We start from the raw sequence: 23,047 nt of genomic DNA on the forward strand, positions 1-23,047 counted from the left end.
CAACAAAAATGAAAATTGAACAACCAAATGATAAGAAGGAAATAAGAGAAATATACTTGAGAATGGACAAAATCAAAGAAAATATAAAACCAAAATGGGGTTCAAATGAGACCACATCTTCTCTTCCACAATATTGTGTCACTTCATGTGTTGTTCTATCTCAGTTGTAACCAGGCAATTACCCATCAGACTCGAGATTGACATGCTTGCATAAGAAGCCATAAATGCTCCTGACACGACATTGACATCTCTGACCCACCATTTAATGTACATCTGACCCACCATTTAATGTGCTTCTGACCTACCATTTAATGCGCCTCTGACTCGCCCTCGACAAATCGATAAGAACACGTTCGCAAGTCAAAGTAAGGACGGCCAGAGTACGTCCTTTGTACCCGTTAGATACTGGCCAATGACTAGATGCCACCTCAATACTTCCTAAGCTCTATAAATAGAATAGACTATGCAGGAAGTATAATTAATTCTCATTCCCTCATTTATTGATACACTTATTGTTCTAAATTCTCTCTTATTTACTCCCTTCTTTCTCTAGAATACTATATTGACTTGATCGTCGGAGAACCTTTTCAGGTACCTCCCCAGGCGGGCCCATAAGATCATCTGATCAAGTTACCTATTTTCCTACACTATACAGGACATACTCTTCTGACCATCCATCTTCAACTTTCGACCATCCATCTTCAGCTCCCGATCATCCATTCTTAATACTAAAGAACATTGGCGCCATCTGTGGCTTACCTACAACATGGTGACCACCCGTAATCAAGCTCAACCACCTAGCCATGTAGAACCACCTAACCCGAATTGAACCCCCAACACTAGTACAACCATCTCACCAAGTTAGTCAAAGTCATCCCTCAAACACCATCCTAGAAGCACACACTACCCAACAACTCCTCCACGTGATCCAAACCCAAGGCCAAATTATCCAACAACAGGCCCAGCTACTAGCCGAGCTGCGCCAACACAGACCACAACCCAGTAGTGGACCTTCGTGGCTAGTTATCAATGAGCACTCCGCTGAATTCGTCGAAGCCTCTAGGCTAGTAGTCTCCCCAAACACGAAGCTCCTCACGAGCAAGACATCCTTTCACCGAAACCATTATGTTTTAACCACTCCCAAAACATCTCACCCGACCAAGCAACATCGAGCAGTACGATGGAACAAGTGACCCACAGGATCATCTGGATGCCTTTGAGGCAATGCTTTGTCATGGGGCCACTGACCCCATCATGTGCCGAGCATTTCCTCTTACTCTGAAATGCGTTGCCCTATAGTGGTTTACTCGGCTCACACCAAACAACATTGACCAATGAGCCACTCTCGCCAATGGATTCAACATCCGCTTCACAGCAAGCAAAGAACAGCCTCGCTCTTCCTACACCCTGTCCGGTATACGGCAGGAGTCCCATGAACCCCTCCGAGCTTACCTAGACAGATTCAACTCGGAAGCCATGAAGGTTCGCACCCTGAGCCTGGAGGTGGCAGTGCATATTTTGGTGACAGGCTTGCAGGATGGCCTCTTCAGGCAAGAATTGACTAAATATTCAAACCTCACAATGGAAGAACTCTGATCTAAGGCTCAACAATTCATCAATCTAGAAGAAACCTATCCCAACTGCCCACCCACCGAGCATAGAGAATACCAACTCCCCTCACGGGAAGCCGAACGCCCAAAAACACATGAACACCCTCAAGATGATCCACCCCGACAACCCAAAAAACCAAAATACTCCTCTTACACCCCCTTAATGCTAGCCGAACCAGAATTCTACAAGAAGTTATGGTCACCCACTTAGTCCAACTCCCCAAACCAAATCCAAGTAGGAGACCAGAGATCTAAGACCATTCCAAATATTGTAACTTCCACACTTTCTTTGGCCATGTAACAAAAGAGTGCACCCAACTGCGAGACACTATTGAAGACCTGATATGAGACGGGCACCTTCAGAAATTTATAGCTCAGATCCATCAAGATCGATCACCACCTTTGCGTCGATCCAGTCCTCTTCGGAGACGTTCCCACAAAAAAAATCAACAGGAACGTCCTCCGAACAGAGACCAGAGGGACTATCGCACCAACAACAGGCGACAACGGATTCTGGTGGATATCAACACCATATCTGGCGGATTCGTTGTTAGTGGTACATCCAGGGCAGCCCAGAAAAGGTATGTCCGAGAGGTCATGCAATCAACCATCCGCACACCCCGATAGAGCCAGGGCCACCAAGCAACACCCCCGATCTCCTTCGACGATCGTGACTATGAAGGTGTCGTCCGCGGTCATGACGATCCCCTCGTCATCACCACCAAAATGAATAATAATAAGGTGAGACATTTGTTTGTTGACCACGATAGTTCAACGAACATCATGTTTCGAGATCTGTTCATCAAGATGGAATTCAAAGATAGAGACCTGTTGTCGTATGATGGACAACTTGTCGGTTTCACGGGACAAGGAATCACCCCTAGGGGCTACGTTGATATCTGGCTGACTGTCGAAGAACAGCCTCTAACCCGGACAATTCCAATAAAGTTCTTGGTTATCGATTGTGTCTCAGCTTACAACATCATACTCGGTCGACCAACGCTCAACCATCTTGAAGCAATAGTCTCCACCCCACACCTCTAGATGAAATTTCTCTCATTTGACCTTCGGGTATGCACGGTTAGAGGAGACCAACAGAGCGCAAGAAGTTGCTTTCAGAGGAGTCTCCGGCCAAACCACACTCCATTACGGGCACCAACCCCCGAGAAAAAACAATGGGGCATGCACTTAGTGGAGTTAGATGCTAGGGCAGATACAGAAGACCTACGACCTCAGCCAAAAGGAGAAAGAAAACCCCTTCAACTCGGTCCCCTAAAAGAAAATTTGGTGTATATCAGATGTACTCTTGACGAAGCCTAGAAGTCCAAACTGATCAATTGCTTGAAGTCCAACATATATCTTTTTGCCTGGTCCGATGTAGATATGCTCAGAATTAACCCCTCAGTTGCATGTCACCAACTCACGATAAACCCGGGGGCAAGACCGGTGGCCCAGAAGAAAAGAAATATGGGCGCTGACATAACAACTAAGGTTACTCAGAAGATCTTAGAACTTCTAGAGGTCGACTTCATCCGAAAAATAACACATACCACCTGATTGTCAAACGTTGTGCTAGTCAGGATATCATCTAGAAAGTGGCAGATGTGTGTGGATTATACAAACCTGAACAAAGTGTGCCCAAAAGATCCATACCCCCTCCCAAACATCGATCTCGTTGACAATTCTTCCAGGTACCAATTTTTGTCTTTTATGGATGCTTATTCAGGATACAACCAGATCCACATGTACCCCCCAGACCAAGACAAGACCGCCGTCATTACACCCAAGGCGACTTACTGTTACACAATCATACCATTCAGTCTGAAAAATGCAGGAGCCACATATTAGAGAATGATGAACACCGTCTTCGGAGATCAAATCGGAAGGAACATGGAAGTCTACATGGACGATATGATCACCAAGAGTCTGCCCGTAGAAGATCATGTGACTATCCTGAATGTCGTCTTTGGCCGACTACGCAAGTTCAATATGTGCCTCAACCTAGAAAAATGTACCTTTGGAGTCAAAGCCGGCAAGTTCTTGGGATTTCTGCTAACAAGCTGGGGTATTGAAGTGAACCCAGCAAAGTGCCAAGCAGTCATCAACATGCGCAACCCAAGATTAGTTAAGGAAGTCCATCAACTTAATGGGCGGTTGGTAGCCTTGGCCAGATTTCTCCCAACATCTGCCAAACATTCCCTTCCACTGTTCCAGCTCCTAAAAAAGAGCAACACTTTTACTTGGTCGGAGGATTGTGAAGCAGCTTTCCGAACTTTCAAACAATATATGGCTACTTTGCCCGTTCTTTCTAAGCACGCACCCACTGAGACACTATATGTTTACATGGCGATAACAAACGGGGCCGTAGACACCGCTCTAATTAGGGAAAATGAAGACGGTCATCACCCAATGCACTTCACCAGTAAGGCATTATAAGGGCCAAAACTCAGTTATTAGAAGTTAGAGAAGGTCGCCTACGCCCTCTTGGTGGCAACAAGACGGCTGCGCCAGTATTTTCAATCCCATCTGGTGGTAGTCAAAACTAATCAACCTATCCGCCAGATCTTGCACAAACCTAAGCTAGTCGGGCGGATGATCTGCTGGTCCATTGAACTATCACAGTTTGATATACGGTACGAACCTAGAACAACCATCAAGAGCCAAGTCCTGTCAGATTTTGTGGCCGAATTGACCATGCAACCGGGTAGTTCCGAGCAAAAATGATCCATATATGTTGACGGTTCATCCAACCTTCGGGGCAGTGGAACAGGAGTCTTGTTAGACAATGGCCATGGGATGACCATCGAGCACTCTCTAACATTCACCTTTCCTAGATCAAATAATCAGATAGAATACGAAGCATGCATTACTGGTTTGCAGTTGGCCAAAGAAATCGGGGTGGAAAAAATCTTCATTTACATTGATTCCTAACTCGCAGTCTCTCAGATTACACGGGCCTATCAGACAAAAGACGTGTTGCTCGGAAAATACCTAGCCAAGGTTAAATAATTGATGGGCAAGTTCGAAACGACCTCCATCTAACACGTCCTGAAGGGAGCAGAATATTCGGGCTGACATTTTATCCAAACTAGCAAGCACGAAGAGCCCGGAAAACAACAGGTCAGTGGTTCAAGGGGCAATCCAGCAGCCAAGTGTCATGGTCGTCGAGCAAACACAGATCTCGGACGATTGGACTGGCCCAATCATCAAGTACTTGTCTAATGGCGACTTGCCATGGGATCAAAATGACCGACAAAGATTCCTCATGTATAGTTCTTAGTTCACCATAGTACAAGGTTGTTTGTATCGCTAGGGGTTTTCTACTCCTATGCTTACATGCCCCGGCCTCGATAGGGCTCAATATGCCTGGTCCAGGACAATAGTCTTGCTCATGTTATCTCCTACCCTCACATCATGCAAGAGGGCGGATAAAGATAACCGTCGAGGTCGCCCCCGTGTAGACCGGTGCCTTTGATGATGGAGACCCGTGGACGTAAAGATTGACAGAGGACCAAACAAGATCTCCAAATCATTGGAGCTAGATTCCCCGCCGGTTGAAAGAAGACTTCTAGATAGAAAAGATACGCCCGTATTCAGTAGATGGTTGAAAGGTCGGCAAGAAGAGAATGAAGAATATGGGAAGAAAGAACCCCTATTTATAGGAAAGATCCAAGCCCAGATCTACCTGGAAGCCCAATTCGAAACGCAAATCTGACGTCCAAGAGCACTCGAGAACAATCTAACGGTAAGACAAAAACCCAGACGACGGAACCGAAATGAGCAGACGCGTCGATTGAACACCCACGTGTCAGCTTAGAAACAAATAGCCATCATGACCTATCCTTACACACCTAAACCACACCCGACCATAACCAGTATACCTCCAACCCACCCTTATAGTCCACTAACTCGGTCGTCCCTGACCGACCTAGTAGAGTGGAGGAAACTGTTCTATCCCGGTCGTAACCGGGCAATTACCCATCAGACCCGAGCATGGTATTCACTGCCCCGCACGGTCCTCGTTACCCGCCTCAAGATTGACCTGCTTGCAGAAGAAGTCATACATGCTCCTGACATGACAATGACACATCTGACCCACCATTTAATGCACTTTTGACCCACATTTAATGTGTCTCTGACCCACCATTTAATGCATCTCTGACCCACCATTTAATGCGACTCTGACTCGCCTCCAATGTTGGATAACAGGGCGTCTGCAACGCTGCCTTCACATTCTACCTGCCCCTGACAAATTGATAAGAACATATCCATAGGTCAAAGTAAGGACGGCTAGAGTACATCCTTTGTACCGGTTAGATACTGACCAATGACCAGATGTCACCTCAGCACTTCCTAAGCTCTATAAATAGAATAGACCATGCACGGAGTATAATTAATTCTCATTCTCTTATTTATTGCTACACTTATTGTTCTAACTTCTCTCTCTAGAATGTTCTATTGACTTGATTGTTAGAGAACCTTTTCAGGTACATCTCAGGTGGGCCCAGAAGATCATCCGATCAAGTTACCTGTTTTCCTACACTATACCGGACATACTCTTTCGACCATCCATCTTCAACTTTCGACCATTCATCCTCAGCTCCCGATCATCCACTCTTAACACTAAAGAACATGTGTGTCATGGAATGTGATTGATCAGAAAAATACTTAATAATTAATTTTTTAATTTAAATATATTTTTTCAACTCATCCTAATCTGTAATACATGAAGTGACATAAAAGTTGTGTTATCGTGATGTAGTGAAGTGGTGTTAGGTGGGCAAAAAAGTTTGGTTTCACGAAGAACATTAGAAACAACATGTTTTCATTGTGTGATTTTTAATGATGTACAAAAGAGAGGATTGGATCTACCACACTTTTTTCACTCCATGTGCGTACTGTGATGTATGGGGGAAAATATGATTTCTTATATTCATTATATTTTGGCCACATATTCGCCACCTGAAATGACATAAACATGAAATTGCAAGTGTGATCTTCATGGAAAATCATCAGCACATGCAACCACACCATACCTAATTGTGAGTTTATTACTTACAATAAAAAAGCTGAGAAAGAAACAGATTCTTCCATCTTCAGTGTCTAGTTCTAGACATAGGTAAGAGTCGGATAAGGTTTGTCCATTTTTCGATCTTAAATATTGACCAAGTCATTTTGTGAACTCAACCTTAAACCCAAAGTGAACCTGACCCTAGACATGAAGTAAATCCAACCCTGAATGTTGATTGGATTAGTCATTGAACTCAAATCGAATAAATATAATGCATACTCCTTTTATATAAATTCTTCGTTTATTATTATGGATATGTAATTCAATATATTAACTAATATATCTATATATATTATTAATTATATATATAATAAAAAATTAGAGATTTAATGACACTTTGGACAAAAAATATTTGTCCCATACCCGACCTTAAATATTGATTAAGTCTAATTTTTTAACATGAACCTGATCTTATTTGAGTCGGTCATGATTAAATCATACTGGTGAGCGGGTAGGGTCCAGAAGAGCAATATTAATCTAATATGTTTTTTAATTGCAGATTTGAAATTTTTAGAATTTCTTTATATAAAAAAAAATTGAACCTTGGCTGTTTAGAGGTTTTTTAAAGAAAGATTCCAGCATTAAACATTATTAATGGAACTAAAAGAAGAATAGTTTGATCGTAAGTATATTAATTCATAAAGTTTTTCTTCATTCTTCAGCCATATTAGCTCACTTCTCCAATATTTTTATTTTTTCTGTACTTTGATACCATATATACAAAACAATATTCTGGTACATAAACACTATGACAACATAAATCACAATCCACAAAAAAATCGGATACACATGACGTGTCACCATACTAACGTTTCAAATCCAATTATGTGCACCGTACAAAATCTTGTTTAGGTTTTTATGCCACCACAAAAATATCACTTTGATAATGATATAGACAACATTGGACTATTGTTTTCAATCCCACCACAACTATAACCAACCTTCCTATTATTGTTGAGTACTAAATGCTAAGTATCACCACCACACATAAGTTGTTTGACTCTAACAACAACCATGGAAGGTGCATTATGCACTACACTTGTTCTTTCACCTAACCATATTTTCAATGTACCCAATCCTGGTACTATACCATGTCCACTTTCTTTTTGTTCCTATTTTCCATTTTTGTCTACTTTATTGTTCTTAGACAATTTTTCTCATTTCATTTTTGCACTTTTATTGAGTAAAAGGGTTCATATTTTAGTTGATTTTAACTTTGTGATTGCAGGACATAAAAACTTTCCATTGAAATATAGCAAAGATTGGAGCATTATAAAGACAGTGGCAGCCAGTGGATTAGGGAAAGGTGGTGGGGTGTTGGAGAGGCCAACAATAGAGAGAACATCACCTGGTAGAGAATCTGAATTTGACTTGAGGTAATAAATAGTGAACAAAAATCCTCTCCAGTACCGGAGAGAAAAGAAAAGTACGTGTTTCTCGGTTTGTTCTCAATAACAAAAGTATAATTTTATTATAATCAAAATGATAGATGTGTCATATCAAGTTGTATTTTCTTTTGTTTTTTTGAAGTACTTGTCTCTCTAGTAATGGAAAATATCCTTAGTAGCATTAGAAGCATTTTTGAGGAATCCAAGCCATATAGAAGAAACAGCTTCATATAAAAGGATGCTTGGATGAGTAGGTTCCTAGAAACTAGAATAGCCTGCTCTTGACAATTTTTTGGGTGAACTAGTTCCCTAATTTAGTGAAGTATTATGTTTTTTTACCACCAAAATATCATAAGTTTTTTCTGTGCTTTTCATGTATTTTTGAAATGGTTGTTTAAAAGAACCAAAACATGAGAAGGGAAAGATATAAGTCAATCTATATACACTGTGAAATATGATATATTTAGTTGTAACTTGTGGATTAAATTGATCAAAACCAATTTAACTAGCACTAACCTCACTCTAACCATTAATGATGGTAATATGTGCAGTTTAAAGTTTAAATCCCCAGTTATGGTGCACACAAGTATATTATTATATAAAAAAAAAGTATTTTAGAACTCTGAAGTAAACAGTCAAGAAAAGGTGACCCCTAGTAAGGAAAGTTCTTTATGCATCTATAGAATTAGTCTGTGGTATTATCCCTTTTGTGATCTATTCCTTTTGTATGCACTAACCTACTTTTTCTCTTCCATCTTGGAGAACCACTGAAGTTTTTGCTTTGACATTTGCATTTGATTTTAGTTCTTGTTTACATTGTTACTTGTAATAATTGTTAAACCATTTGAATGACAAAATTTTGGCACTACCTCTGAAGTTGACCTAAACACTACTCGACAGAGTTACTATGAGATGTGCATGTGCTTGAGTAGAAGTTATGTCAAATGTTATTATTAAAGTGAAATTACTTGTAAGCGAACAAGTAAGACTTTATCTACCTTGATATAATCTGGTTTGCAACATTTTCTTAGTTCATTTAATACTTTAAGGATGCATCCTTATTTATTCACTTTACACAAACTCCCTTTATATGAAAAGTATCTGGTGAGCTTAGTGAAAGTAATGAAAATTGAAAGGCCGAAGCTTTGAACATTTTGTTAGGGATGCAAAATACTGTTTGAGATAAGTTAAGGCATGGTTGTCAAAAGAAAAGTGCATGTGTGGTTTGTAATCTGAAGTAGGGGAATCCATTTTTAGGAAATTTATTCTTGATTTTCTGTATGTCCTATCTTTATGCATGTGCTAATGTTCTAAAGCAAAAAAATAATGGTCAAACCTTTGATGAAATGTTCTTTTACCAGAAAATCAAAGAAAACATCTCCACCTTACCGAGTATTGCTGCACAATGACAACTTCAATAAGCGCGAATATGTTGTGCAAGTGTTGATGAAGGTGATACCTGGAATGACAGTTGACAATGCAGTTAACATCATGCAGGAGGCACATATTAATGGAATGGCCGTCGTAATCGTCTGTGCTCAAGTCGATGCTGAAGATCACTGCTTGCAGTTGAGAGGAAATGGCCTTTTAAGTTCAATTGAGCCAGCTGATGGTGGGTGTTGATTCTTATCTATAGGGATACAAAGAGACCATTGACAAGAGCTTTGGTCTTATACTTTCATATTAGTATAAAATCATATGAATACATATAATGAGTAAGGGTTATGGTGTCATCAAATAGGTTATTAAAAGTATTTTTGTAACCAATTAAGTCCTTAAACAATTAAAACAATGTTAAATTGAAGGACTTAATTAAGGACTACTGTGATGATATTTTAAATCCTTTAAATACTCCATTAGTGAGAAAAACTTGATGACACTATAATCTTCAGGTTACTGAATTGAGGGTTTATTCTCATATTAAGGATAGTTTTATTACTAGTATAGAAATTTAGTGACTAGACAAAGAAAGGGGTAGAGCTAGTTATTAGTACTTATGCAGAACATGTATTGCTGCCAATCGGTTGCATTATTTGGATTCAATGTGTTATACATCTATTAGACACTATGTTTCCAAACTCCACTGAAGAAAGCCTCTTATATCAGCAATAACCAATGTATAGCATCTATATTGTATGATATAGGATTATAGGAATAATGAATGGTTAAATAAAACCAGTGGTCAAACTGTGTTTTCACACACACAAAGTCCAAAAGCAGCATAACAGAAATTCAGAAATTGTTTCTAGTGTTCACTCACAAATTTCAAATGCGACACAACAGAAAGTCATAAGCCCATGAACATCTTTACCTTCTACAAAAGCACTTCAGCATAGTTTTAAATTGTAGTCATAATGTGGTCGCAGTTGCACCTTGCAGCTGTGGCTATTGCGAATATGCAATCCTCTGCCGCTGGATACAGCTGCATTAACATTTCATTGTGGTACTTTTTTCTTAATTTGGAATCACATTGTAATTACTGAATGTAGCGATTGTGATCATTGTAATTACATAGTAATGTGATTGTGATCATTGCAGATATGGTTCACAATTTAGAATCTTTCTCTATGTGACATGAATTGATGGGTCTACATGTCTTGGTGCACCGTTTTGAAAATTTACCAAAATGGTGTATTTTTAGGACACTCGGTAATATCATAGCCGATTCACTTTTTTTTTTACTTTCTCCCACATAACTCGACAATGGTGTGAGTTTTATTTATTTTCATTTCTCTCATGGAACTCGGCAACCCCATGAGAGTTTCATTTTTTTTTTCACTTCCTATATCCTAAATCGACAAGTGGGGAGAGTTTTATGTTTTTAATTTTTTACATTCTTTAGATTCTAAACCTCTCAATCCACTCATCCTATATATATATACTTCACTTATTCTACTCTTATTTTTTCATTTTTCATCACACACTCTTCTCTACCATTAACCATCAACCTGTGAGGTGAACAAGAACAAAAATGGACTACATAATCTCTTCATACAAAAAACAAATGATGCAAGGAATTAAAGTTAGAAACAATAAAGTCAAAACAGTCCAAGTGGTGCAATTCAAGCTGAAATATAGAGGAGGTACTGACCAAATAAAAGGGGTAGTGCATTGTTACAAAAGGAAATGAGCAAAGAAAAAAATACTGTCAATGTCAATCTCACTAGTTTTCCTAACCCAACTAAAATTTATCTCACAGACCCATTTCTCACAAACTCCTTAACCTGGGTCTAATAATTTCTCAAAGTCTCAACCTTTATCCTCTCCATCATTACGCCTTTCACCTTTCAATCTCTCCCCAAAACATATTAAAATATTAGAAGATTATTCTTGTGGCCTTGCTGTGAAGAAGGAATATATCTTGTACATGATATAAAACATTGTTGTTGATTGTTGCTTGTGGGATATTGACGAAACTCTCTCGCCCATACTTCCTCATTTGTATTCAGTGTCCACCCTCCATCACTATTCATTAGAAAAGCATAAAACTCCCCACTAGTTGCCTAAAAACATAAAACTCCCCCCACATTGTCAATTTAGGAAGAGTAGGGAAAAAAATATAAAACTCTCATATGTGAGCCAAGTTAGGAGAGAGGAAGTGGAAAAAAAAATGAAAGTCCCCATGTAGTTGTCCAGTTCCATGAGAGAAATGAAAAAATAAATAAAACTCCCACACCATTACCAAGTTATGTGGGAGAAAGTAAAAAAAAGGAATCGACTATAACATTGTCGAATGTCCTAAAAATACAACATTTTGGTAAATTAAAAAAAAGTGCACCAAAACTGTAATTTTTCAGTTAATATGTACCATTCAAGTAAATTAGCATCTATAAATATACATGACATCATCACACACAGTGCTTTGCCTCCCTTAATTTGGAATACATGACTTGATTTCTGTGTTTATTTTTAATATTTTTCACTGATAATTATAAAATGTTCATATCATTTTGTATCGTATTTTTTAACTTTTGTCAAGCAAATTGTAAAAACGAAAGATTCTATTGCTTTTACCACTTCCTTCACAAAATTATATAAGGAGGAAAACAATATAATACTTTTGTAATTATCAATAAACACATATCACAAAACTAAAAATGTAACCAAACATCAACCTTAATTATACAAAAGTAACCAGACAAGTGACAAGTGATGTTTACTTTCAATAGGCAAGTTATTTATTTAAAGAGATTTCTGTCATGAAAAGGGGTAATATAATATACATTAGTAGTTCTGTCATGATTTACTATATTTGTCAATAGGATAATGAAAATTCACAAACAAAACCTAACTATCTACTTCCCACAAAATAAATTTGTTGTGAGTAATAAATATGATGTCTAAGTAGTTGGTCATGCCGGTACTCATACATTAAATACTTTACACATATATTTATGCAATAGAATGAAAATACAGAAGAAAAAAGCGGTGAGAAGGATATTAACTCAGCTGTGAATCCTCCCAATCTTATCCATTTTGAGCCTATTTACTCCAATGGTCCTTTTTTTATATTTTCCAACCGCTAACATTATGACCATCAAAGCTACAACTCTCTATACCAATATATTATTCATTTGATTTATCGGTAAGAAAAATAAAACATGAATTAAAAATATATTAATTTTATATTTTCTAAACAATAAAAAACAAGGATAGAATGATATACATTTTGAGATAGAATATGAGATTAACCCTTCCAACTCTCGTACATGGAATATCAGTTTGTGATGAAGAAAACTCAGTGCGACCTACAAACAAATTAAGAGAAGCGTGTTAATAGAGCTTAAAATACGTAGAAAATCATTTTCTACTTCTTTTAATCACACATACCAAGTAATGAAAAGATTTAAAATATTTGCTAACAATCATGCCCTGAATGAAGACTAAAACCAATGTTTTCGCTAACATAAACAATATAGAATGAGTACAAAATTAATATAAGCAACAAAAAATAGTATAGCAGTTTAGCCAAGTTTAGTTTAAAACGGAGATTGACATCCCTGACCCAATTTACGTTACCAATAAATTTGTCATAGAGGAATTCATATTAAATAAGTGGGATAGAAAATAACATGCAGCATTCACACTCTTCACAGTAAACCCAAATACAGTAAAATAAGCATTTCTTTAAGCATGCAAACCAAAACAAAATTTGCAATTAGAAAGAAGTAATGGTAAATGGACAATGTTCACGGGGGTATATAATTTTAGTCACTTGTCCACTTTGTAGGGCAAGTTAGCTTGCTAAGTATGTGGGCATTCCTATTGGGTATTGGGTAATACTAGCAGAATGCGAGCTTTATATTTAAAATACGTACACAAAGTGTAGTATGATTTAATGCGTATATATGATTTGTTGAAGTTTACTGCATATAACATATGAACAAATTTTTTTGGTCCGGTCATCTCTTTCTCACTTTCTTTAATTTATTGTCTTCATCCACCAACCAACAAATCAATCTGATGCAAGCATCTACCTATCTCTCTCCTCCTAATCTTTTTTCAAAGCAATAAAGCCAAGCACTCCCCTCAACTCCACACTCACACTCAAACCCAAACCCAAACACAAACAATGGCTTTGAATCTCAACTCACCATTCCTTCTCTTCATAACACTTTCCCTTTCTCTCTTCCACTTTCCTTCTACCACTTCCTCTAGAATCTCACCATCACACACCACTACTCTTGACATCTCTTCTTCACTTCATCAAACCCACCAAGTTCTCACCTTTAACCCAGACCTTCTACAACCTTCTAAAAATCAAGAAACAAAAACAAACACAACCTTCTTCTCTCTTCACCTGCACCCAAGAGAGAGTATCCACACCACACACCACAAAGACTACAAAGCCTTAATCCTCTCCCGACTCGCCCGTGACTCAGCCCGAGTCGACTCGCTCAACACAAAACTCCAACTCGCTCTATACAATCTCTCCAAATCCGACCTCCACCCGACCCAACAAACCATGATCCGACCCGAAGACTTCTCCACACCAATCTCATCCGGGTCGAACCAAGGATCCGGCGAGTACTTCACACGCGTCGGTGTGGGCCAGCCCTCCAAACCCTTCTACATGGTTCTCGACACCGGAAGCGACGTGAACTGGCTTCAATGCAAACCCTGCGACGATTGTTACCAACAATCTGACCCGTTTTATGACCCGACCCAGTCCACATCGTTCTACCCGTTACCCTGCGATTCTCAACAGTGCCAAGTTCTTGACACGTCAGCATGCAGAAACAATAAGTGCCTCTACCAAGTTTCTTACGGTGATGGTTCTTTCACTGTTGGTGAGTTCATGACTGAAACGATGACGTTTGGTAACTCCGGTTCAGTGAACCGGGTTGCAATCGGGTGCGGGCATGATAATGAAGGCTTATTTGTTGGTGCTGCTGGGCTTTTGGGCCTAGGTGGTGGGCCTTTATCTCTAACTAAGCAAATCAAAGCGACGTCGTTTTCGTATTGTTTAGTTGATCGTGACTCGGGAAAATCGTCCACGCTCGAGTTCAACTCACCACGACCCGGTGACTCGGTAACTGCACCGTTGCTGAAGAATCAGAAGGTTGATACGTTTTACTACGTCGAGCTTCAAGGAATCAGCGTCGGCGGCGAAGTGGTTTCAATTCCGCCGGAGACTTTCGCGGCGGGGAATTCCGGTGGTGGTGTTATCCTTGATTGTGGAACCGCGATAACTCGATTGCAGACTCAGGCTTATAACTCGGTTCGTGACACGTTCAAGAGGCTGACTCAGAATCTGCGTTCAGCTGATGGGTTTGCGCTCTTCGACACGTGTTATGATTTCTCGTCCCTGAGTTCGGTAAGGGTTCCGACGGTGTCGTTTCATTTTAATGGCGGGAAATCGTGGGCGTTGCCGGCGAAGAATTATTTGATTCCGGTCGATTCCGCCGGCACATTTTGCTTCGCTTTTGCGCCGACGAGATCGTCGATGGCAATAATTGGGAATGTGCAACAACAAGGGACACGTGTCAGCTTTGATCTTGCAAACTCTTTAGTGGGATTCTCACCCAACAAGTGCTAGTGCTAGATTTAGACAATTACGTATTTATCCCTACACCTCTTATATAGTACTAATGTTTCTAATATTAGTAGGTTTTTATTTATTGTGTCACAAACCTGCGTGTTTAGGATTCTTAAAACAAAGCAAATTTTCATGGATGGGTCATTTATTTAATGTTTTATTTTTACATGAAAACTTGCATTTAAGAATCCTGAATATTATTCAATAAATAAACACACACAATGGAAAAACCTTAGTTCTTACTGAATTATAATTTGTACTATAGTAACTGACAATGTGTGGGACATGAAAATGAAAAAATGAGATAGGTAGCATTGAATTTTTATGATCATGGGATGAGTAATTCTATATTATCCTATCACTAATCTTCAATAAACAAAGTCTTGCTTTTTATATCATTTTAGGAATGAGAATTGTGATTCGGATATGATGCCTTGGGTAGGGCAAGTGGTTATTGACATTGAATTGTTTGGGTGGTGGACCAGTGGTAGTAGTGGAGAAGGGTCCCATCCAAATAAATATGAGAAAAAGGTTTTGTCTATGGTTGGTGTGGGTCATAAAGTAGAGTCTTCTGGTTATTTTAATTTAGAATTTTGAAGAAAAAATTGGTTTGTTATAGTATAGGTTTGCAATCTTTGGAGCCAGTTTAGTTCTATGATTGATAATGATACTGTTTTACAGATCATAACACTTTGTGCTCCATTGTAGTGATATTGTGATGAAAGGTTTGCATTGCATGTAAGCAACGTGGCTCACAATGTGACAATGATATGAGATTAATTTCACATGGTCTTGCTAGTGAGAGAGAAAGTGGACAATGTTTTTTATTTTTGGATAAAGAAAGAGAATGTTAGGCGTTTGTCTGTTCAACCTTTTTATTTTCTTTTGGTTTATGGCATTATAATATATGTTTGGGAAGAACAAATTGCCACAATGTTTGCTACTACAATAATCAAATCTCAATTGAAATGAAATAGCAATAAACTTTTGTCCCTCATAGAACATTAAATTAAGGTAACAAGTGATGGTTTCTTAACAAAAAAGCAAATTAGCAACTCATCTGTTCATGTGCATGAGTAATAGTTATAGGGACATAATAGTGGGGTCCAAGACATTGAATTATGGGGTTTATAACCGTGATTGTCGGCAAAATTATGCATGGATTCGTGGATTGTAGTAAATAATTGGTTTGTAAGGTGTCATCATTCATCAAGTCATGTGGCGTTTTCAGCTGCTGGAACCCACTACAACTACCAAATTTCAAAGAACATGTTCATATTTAAGATCCTAACAAATTATACTGTCCATATTATCTCATTTACGATATTAAATTATCATCTCTTTATACTATTAACCAATTAGTCATGGTCCATGTTCTCGGTTCGGACAGGATTGTCTCAAGTGCAAAAATATAATATTTATAGGAAACCAAAAAAATTTAATTTTGGGGTCTTGTTCATAAACAAAAAATAATTCGAAGAAATTTTCTTATATCCACAAAATGCAGTGTGTTTATATTCTTATATTATAGCATTATTATACTAATATCCAAAAATGTTAATTTTTATTTATCTTTACAAGAAGAATACAAATTGATATTCATGTTAATAAGTGTTTTTGTGTGTGTGCCCATATCAGCATTTTGATTTGACCCCATATTATCATGTAAAATGATCATCTACAAGGTATATGTTAAAAGCATTATTGAATCTTAACATGCATGGTAGAAAATTGAAAGCAGTGGTTGAAGTGCAAATGTTGAAGGTGACTAATATAAAAGAGGGGACTTTCAGTTTCTACAATCATGACATTGATGAAATGCATAAACTCAAGTAGTTCAACCACAAATGCTGCAAAAAGTGGGTGCTAACATGCAAGTTCAAAAATCTGTTCCTCCTCATAAAAAGAGAAAATATATATGATTGTGTATAAGTTTTATGTGTTGTCATTCATCATCTACTATTTATATTTAATAATTATTGATTTTTCATCAAATGAATAATATATAATGTATTACCTATGTATAAATATTTACACTTATTACAATGTATAGATATTACAGTCTTATAAAAATCTACTAAGACATTATGCCACTAATAAATGAAAGAAGATTCACTACTATAATTGGATTTCACTGACTCTTGCCCTCTTTCTTCAACATTGGCCCAGAGGAGTTCTTGAAAAAAACAAATACTCGTATTAGAGTAGTCAGGCTGTGCCACTAAATACGAACATGAAATGCGCATGTCAATAAAAATATGTTGTGCTTCATTAGAGTATAGTCAATTGATAATAAACATATAACTTTAAGCATTGAGTTTTGATATTGGATATGTAGAGAGGAGTGAAAGAGTTTATAAGAAGGAAAGACTCATGAAACTAATGCTGTAAGGTTTTGGTTCAAGACGTGGTGTCTCATTTGTGACTCTTCACTCTTCCCAACATACACAAACGAAGCAATTTAAAATTATTTAAATCAAAATGATAAGGAATGCACATAATGCAGAAGAAAACTTAGATGTGTAATTAATTTTTCACTACAAAACTGTCCAGCAAAATAAAATTTTCAATGTTTCCTAAAATGCTAACCTTCTAATTGCATGGATTAAATTGCAAGGAAATCAACATTCCAACCCTCAGGTATTATAAAAGTGTTGAAGTAAATGATTGCATCACTAAACCATGTTTCTCAAATATTTCCTGTTTTTTATTTAAAGAAAATCCATCATGTGTTTCAAAAGCTTAAGCCATGAGGAAAAGACACAATAGCATGTTGGGCTTGAAGCTTGGAAAGAATTACATTTAAATCTGAGAATTGGAGTGATAAGGACTGAACTATGGAACCAGTAACTCTGAGTATTTAGTCAGATAAAGCTTACAAATGAGCTAACTATCCCAAAAGTGGTCACTAGGACACAGCCTATTATAGGATAGTTTTTGTTTATGTTTAACAGATTCTGTCTTAAATTGAAATTGTACTTTTCCACTAATCACTACGACTAAACAAAACATGTTAAGAGAATAAAAAAAGATTGTTTTCCTAAAAGAAAACAGTAATAAGCAACAATTGGTAAAGCACATATTTTCAGTTACTCAATGCATGATATTTGGTTAGTATTGAGGATGATTCTTAGAAATTAGTAACATGCAGTAAATAGGGATTCCTTAAAAGACTTCAGCCTACTAAAATATCACCTTTTTTTTAGAATTGCATTGAGTTTCTTGACTCCATGTATGTGTTGTTCCCTTTCTTTTGATAAGGTTGTCTTAAACTCTTAATATTGTGTAGCTCCATGTTCAATTCAGAGATTAGCTTCTCTTTCGCATTTAAATTTTCTCAAGCACAGTATTTGAGTCTAAAGTATCACTGCAAAATAAAAACCAACACATAATCTTATATCAAAGAAAATAAAAACAAGTAGAGTAGCTCTGCACCATTGAATAACTTTTGCGATAACCTCTGGTTTATTCTTATGAAGCAAACTTTTCAACTCACCTGCCCCACATTATCTTATATGTTATGCCTACTTTAATTGTAAAATGGTTGATACATATGACATGGTTTTACTGATATCTTCTGATTTGACTTATTTGATTGAATAAATGGTATAATTGTACTAATATGGGAATCCAACTTCAAATACCAATGCTATTTTGTAATAATAAATTGGAATTATTAACCATTAACATATTGAAAAATATTTGAAAATCACAAAACAAGTAGACATAGTAAATATTTGAAATGGAACTTTAACCTACTTTATAATATTTAGGTAAAATATACTCCTAATAGTTACTCTATATTTATAATTACCAATATATATACCTCTCATTTTTTTCCTACAATAATAAATGAAGGGGTAATCTTAAAATGTTCACATAATTTTTTTTTATAGATGTGAGAGTAATAACTACTTTTACCAACTATTCTTATTTTGTGTAATCAAGGATGGAGGAGTAAAAAATAAAAGCCTTTCTTTTTAAGGAAAAAAGACATTAAAGGAAAGGAGGGGAACATGTGCAGCTACAAATACCAAAAGTACTGCTGTCCACATCCTAGCATGTGCATGCATCACATTCTATATTCCAAATCAGTAATTCAAAACTTACAATAATTCTAAAATGATGACAACATAAGTTTCTGTTTTCAAGAAAAAGCAGTTATATAGAATCAATTGACACAATTCTTAAGCCAATCTCTCCTATCTCAATCTCCCCATTATTAACTTCACCATTGTTATACAACTGAAATAACCTTAAAGAATTCTACATCAACGAACTTTGGTCTTTTTAGTCTGGTCTTGAGCCTGAACCGCAGCAGAGATCTTCTTCCAGGAGCGGTTCATGATGATCGCGGGTATTATAATCCACCACCCATTTGTTCCAATGTAGTATGCATAGTAGTAAAATGTGTTTATAGCAAAGTTATCACCTTGTAGTACTCCTGTTAGGAAATATAGAACAGTTCCATATAGCTGACCCAAAGAAATGGCAAACTGAAGTATATAGCTGTATGATTTCCTTGAACCTATTGCGTATCTGTCAAACACATTCGCGATACACACAGTAAGTAGCAAAACACAACGAAAAATAAGGGGAGATGAAAACATGTTATCTAGTTTAGTCTATATTCTGCATTAACAAAACATACTAGTTGCAACATTATAACATATTAAGATTAGTCATCATGATCACATCATTTGATCTTTATTATTATAAACTTACACTGCTAGAAGGGAAAGTGGACCCTCGAAAACTACTGTTATTCCTTCAACACCAACTACACCTGCATCCCTTCCGGCATACCTTGAATCCGCTTTGCTATATTCCTTCCCTATTAATTTTTCAAAGAACAAAAACCAAAAACCATTCATCAGCTAAAATTGCAAGTTCCTCAAAAGGTAAATGCTATAAGTGTAAGCAATGTCGAAGAACAATTAAATGACTCACAAACTTCAGCAAGGTAAAAGCCAGTCTTCTCCTTGTAAAATTCTGGTGAGAAAACAAAATAAGCCTCAAGAATTAAGTGTGTGAGACCTGTGAAGGCCCACCATGACATTAGAAGTCTATCAACTTTTGTTAACTTGCGAATGCGTCCTGAGAAAATACACAGTCAAGTAAAGGGATCAGAAAATCTGAATTCATTTCCAGAAATCCGATTATAGAAATCCAAATAGGAATGGTAATGAAAAGCCATACATACAGACAGCTTAAATCTTCAAGTTGCAACAAATGATTTAAAAGTGAATTTTTGGTAAAGAGCTCAAGTAAAAGAAAATATCAATATACACTCCAAAGGACAAAGCAATTTCGTATTCAAATTTTCATATTCCTAATTCTTAGTGGAAATAAAACATATTGGATGGCTGAGACCGTGTAAATCAATTGATATGCTTTTATTAGTGCACCAACTACATATTTCGATTCCAGAATTGAATCCGAGATTTTTTGTTTAAAGCAAACATCTTTAATTAAGATTAATCACATATCATCAAGAATAAGAATGATATTATGGTTATTAGCCTTAACCAGCACAATGATTGTGATACTAGGATTGCATATGATCAAGCCATAGAGTTGAATAACAGATAAAATGCAGAACAAAGTTATTTTTTTATAACAGAATAATTAAATTAAGACAGATAAGAAAAATAAAAGTAGTGGGAATAATAGTTCTGGAAATCGTGGAATTGAATTCTACAATGATCAGATACATATATAGTACAAGTAAAGCAAAAAGAAAAAACAGTAATGAAAATAGAAGACACGAAAAAAGCAAAGAAAATGAGCTACATTATATCTTACACTCTCTCATAAACAATGTATACAAATAAAATTAAAAACTGGATCTTTTTTTAACTTTTCATCCAATGGCTAAAAGATTAATCTTCACATAAATCTCGGGATCAAACCCAACACCACATGATTAAGCAATCAGATTCCCTTTCACACAATCTACTTAAAAAAATAATCTTTCTGTCACGAATGAGCAAATTAAGCTAATGGGTCAATTAAAAATAATTGAAATTGAATGATTTTGATTGAAATCTAGAAAAATGATGTACCTGAGACAATCCAGGTGAGAGAAAAAACGATGATAGAAGCGAAAGCATAGACAAAGAGAATTTGAATCTGAGAGAGGGAACATGGAACATAATCTGATAGCTGCAAATCACTTGGTACATAAGGATGACTGGGTGCGACTTTAGATCCCACCATTTTCGCCGTTCTATTCTATTTTCTGATTCTCTTCGAAAGAATGAGTATAACTATATAAAACTGAGAGTGGTAACGAATAGGGTTGGAAAGAGTGGGTGGGGGTACATTTCCAAATATACCCCTTCTCGATCTATTTTCTTAATGGTGGATCTAACTTTTCTGCAGAGGGGAAATTCAAATTTTGGCAATTTTTCACTCTCTCTCTCTCAATAAAGCTAATTAAATTTTATTCATGTCGATTAACAAGTATTGAATTAGTTTTGTAAGGTCTCACTAAATCTTCAAAATGATCAAAAGGTTGAGAGTTTAATTTTTAGGAGTAATGTCTTTTACAGTACCAAAAGAAATGTCACTCATTAAAACTCAATGTTATCAGTATAATTTATTGTAAATGATATCAATTTTAACTAACATGTAGTGTATATAATTGTAAGGTGAGGTGGATGTGAAGATAGTTAAAGGCTCTTATCTTAGCTAGGTAGTTTTGAAGTTGAGTTTTCAAGCATAAACATGGATGACAATGAAAATTAAACATATGGGTACATGCTCGAACCAAATCCGAAATTAACGGGAAAACTCGATGTGATTGGGTTTAGGTTTGGGTTTTACCCGGGTTTAATTTTTGAGTTTGGATTTTGTAAAACAAAGACCCGAACTCGCCCCAAAATGGTGTGATTCAATTTAAAATTAAGATTTCTAACATGTGTCTATTGTTTTTAATTTCAAATTTTACTTTACATACTATTGAATTTTCAAATATAAAATAAATAAAATAATACAATAGAAAATAGAAATGCTAGAGAAAAATGAAATGAAAATGATATCATATTTTCCTTAGTACATATATAATTTTTGAGTTTTTTTAAGTTCGGGTTTTGAATTTTGGGTTTGGGTATATGCAAACTCGGCTCTGACCCGCTCTGTTGACATTCCTAAGCACAAACTAATTATGGAACTAACTTCAATTTGTTGAACCACAAAAAAAAAAGGAAAATTATATTTTATTTATTAATGATTGTTTTCTAAGTGATATATATCACTTTCTAATGTGTATTTATTTATTTAGCTATTTATTAATTAAATATGTATATTATAAAATAAATATTTTTCTTAATTTGGTAAAATTATTAATAATATTTTTAATTATATAAGTATATTATTAGTAATTTAATAAAATTATTTACTTATGTAATTAAATAATAGGAAAAAATAATATTAATTATATGTATTAGTTAGTAATTTATAATTATTTATGTGTTTAGTTAATTATGATTAATTTATAATTATATTGAATATTTTAGTGTGATGTAATTAATTTAATTTGATAAATTTTAAAATGTATAAAATAAATTATTGAAAGCTCTTATGGTTTTTTGAAGCTACTTGAAGTAACTTTTTAAAAGCTAGTTTTTAAATACTACAAACTTCCTTTAGAAAAGTTATAAAAAACTTTCATAGAGTAAATGACTCTAATAACTTATTAATTGATCCAGAAAACTGCAATCCTCCATAAAAATCTACATACTCACTTTGTCTAGAAGTATCACAAAATTGTCTACAAATTCATAACAAAATGAAGTATAGGAATTCATTATTTTATTAATTAAATAATAGGGTCATGTTAACTAAAGGATATTAGTTAATAAATTCCATAACAAACTGAATTTTGTTGACAAAATTGAGTATTACTATTTCTCAAAATAATGAATACCTAATTTCT

At 36.1% G+C, this 23,047-nt stretch overlaps 3 protein-coding genes across 5 annotated transcripts; 2 read left to right on the plus strand and 1 right to left on the minus strand.

Moving 5' to 3' along the window:
• Nucleotides 7,576-10,466, plus strand: LOC109358366 (ATP-dependent Clp protease adapter protein CLPS1, chloroplastic-like). Of its 3 annotated transcripts, XR_002108955.1 has the most exons (5): nt 7,617-7,635; nt 7,674-7,762; nt 7,910-8,057; nt 9,431-9,758; nt 10,204-10,466. XR_002108955.1 is itself a non-coding variant. In XM_019602548.1 (4 exons), the coding sequence occupies exons 2-4, from the start codon at nt 7,696-7,698 to the stop codon at nt 9,690-9,692; spliced, it is 477 nt and encodes a 158-aa protein (XP_019458093.1). In that variant the 5' UTR covers nt 7,576-7,642; nt 7,681-7,695; the 3' UTR covers nt 9,693-10,136. The 3 variants fall into 3 exon arrangements, 2 of the variants coding, with proteins under 2 accessions (XP_019458093.1, XP_019458092.1); XM_019602548.1 differs by lacking the exon at nt 10,204-10,466 and having other exon boundaries at nt 7,576-7,642; nt 7,681-7,762; nt 9,431-10,136; XM_019602547.1 differs by lacking the exon at nt 10,204-10,466 and having other exon boundaries at nt 7,618-7,635; nt 9,431-10,136.
• Nucleotides 13,496-15,363, plus strand: LOC109358365 (protein ASPARTIC PROTEASE IN GUARD CELL 1). Its single transcript, XM_019602546.1, has one exon. It carries the CDS (start codon nt 13,642-13,644, stop codon nt 15,106-15,108), a length of 1,467 nt encoding a protein of 488 aa, XP_019458091.1. The 5' UTR covers nt 13,496-13,641; the 3' UTR covers nt 15,109-15,363.
• LOC109358908 (probable 3-beta-hydroxysteroid-Delta(8),Delta(7)-isomerase) lies at nt 19,140-21,377 on the minus strand. The gene is made up of 4 exons (XM_019603396.1): nt 21,174-21,377; nt 20,059-20,205; nt 19,834-19,942; nt 19,140-19,647 (listed from the first exon to the last, which is right to left on the minus strand). The coding sequence occupies exons 1-4, from the start codon at nt 21,325-21,327 to the stop codon at nt 19,380-19,382; spliced, it is 678 nt and encodes a 225-aa protein (XP_019458941.1). The 5' UTR covers nt 21,328-21,377; the 3' UTR covers nt 19,140-19,379.

Source organism: Lupinus angustifolius, chromosome LG10, assembly GCF_001865875.1.
Source record: "Lupinus angustifolius cultivar Tanjil chromosome LG10, LupAngTanjil_v1.0, whole genome shotgun sequence".
In the NCBI taxonomy this organism is placed as follows: Eukaryota; Viridiplantae; Streptophyta; class Magnoliopsida; order Fabales; family Fabaceae; genus Lupinus; species Lupinus angustifolius.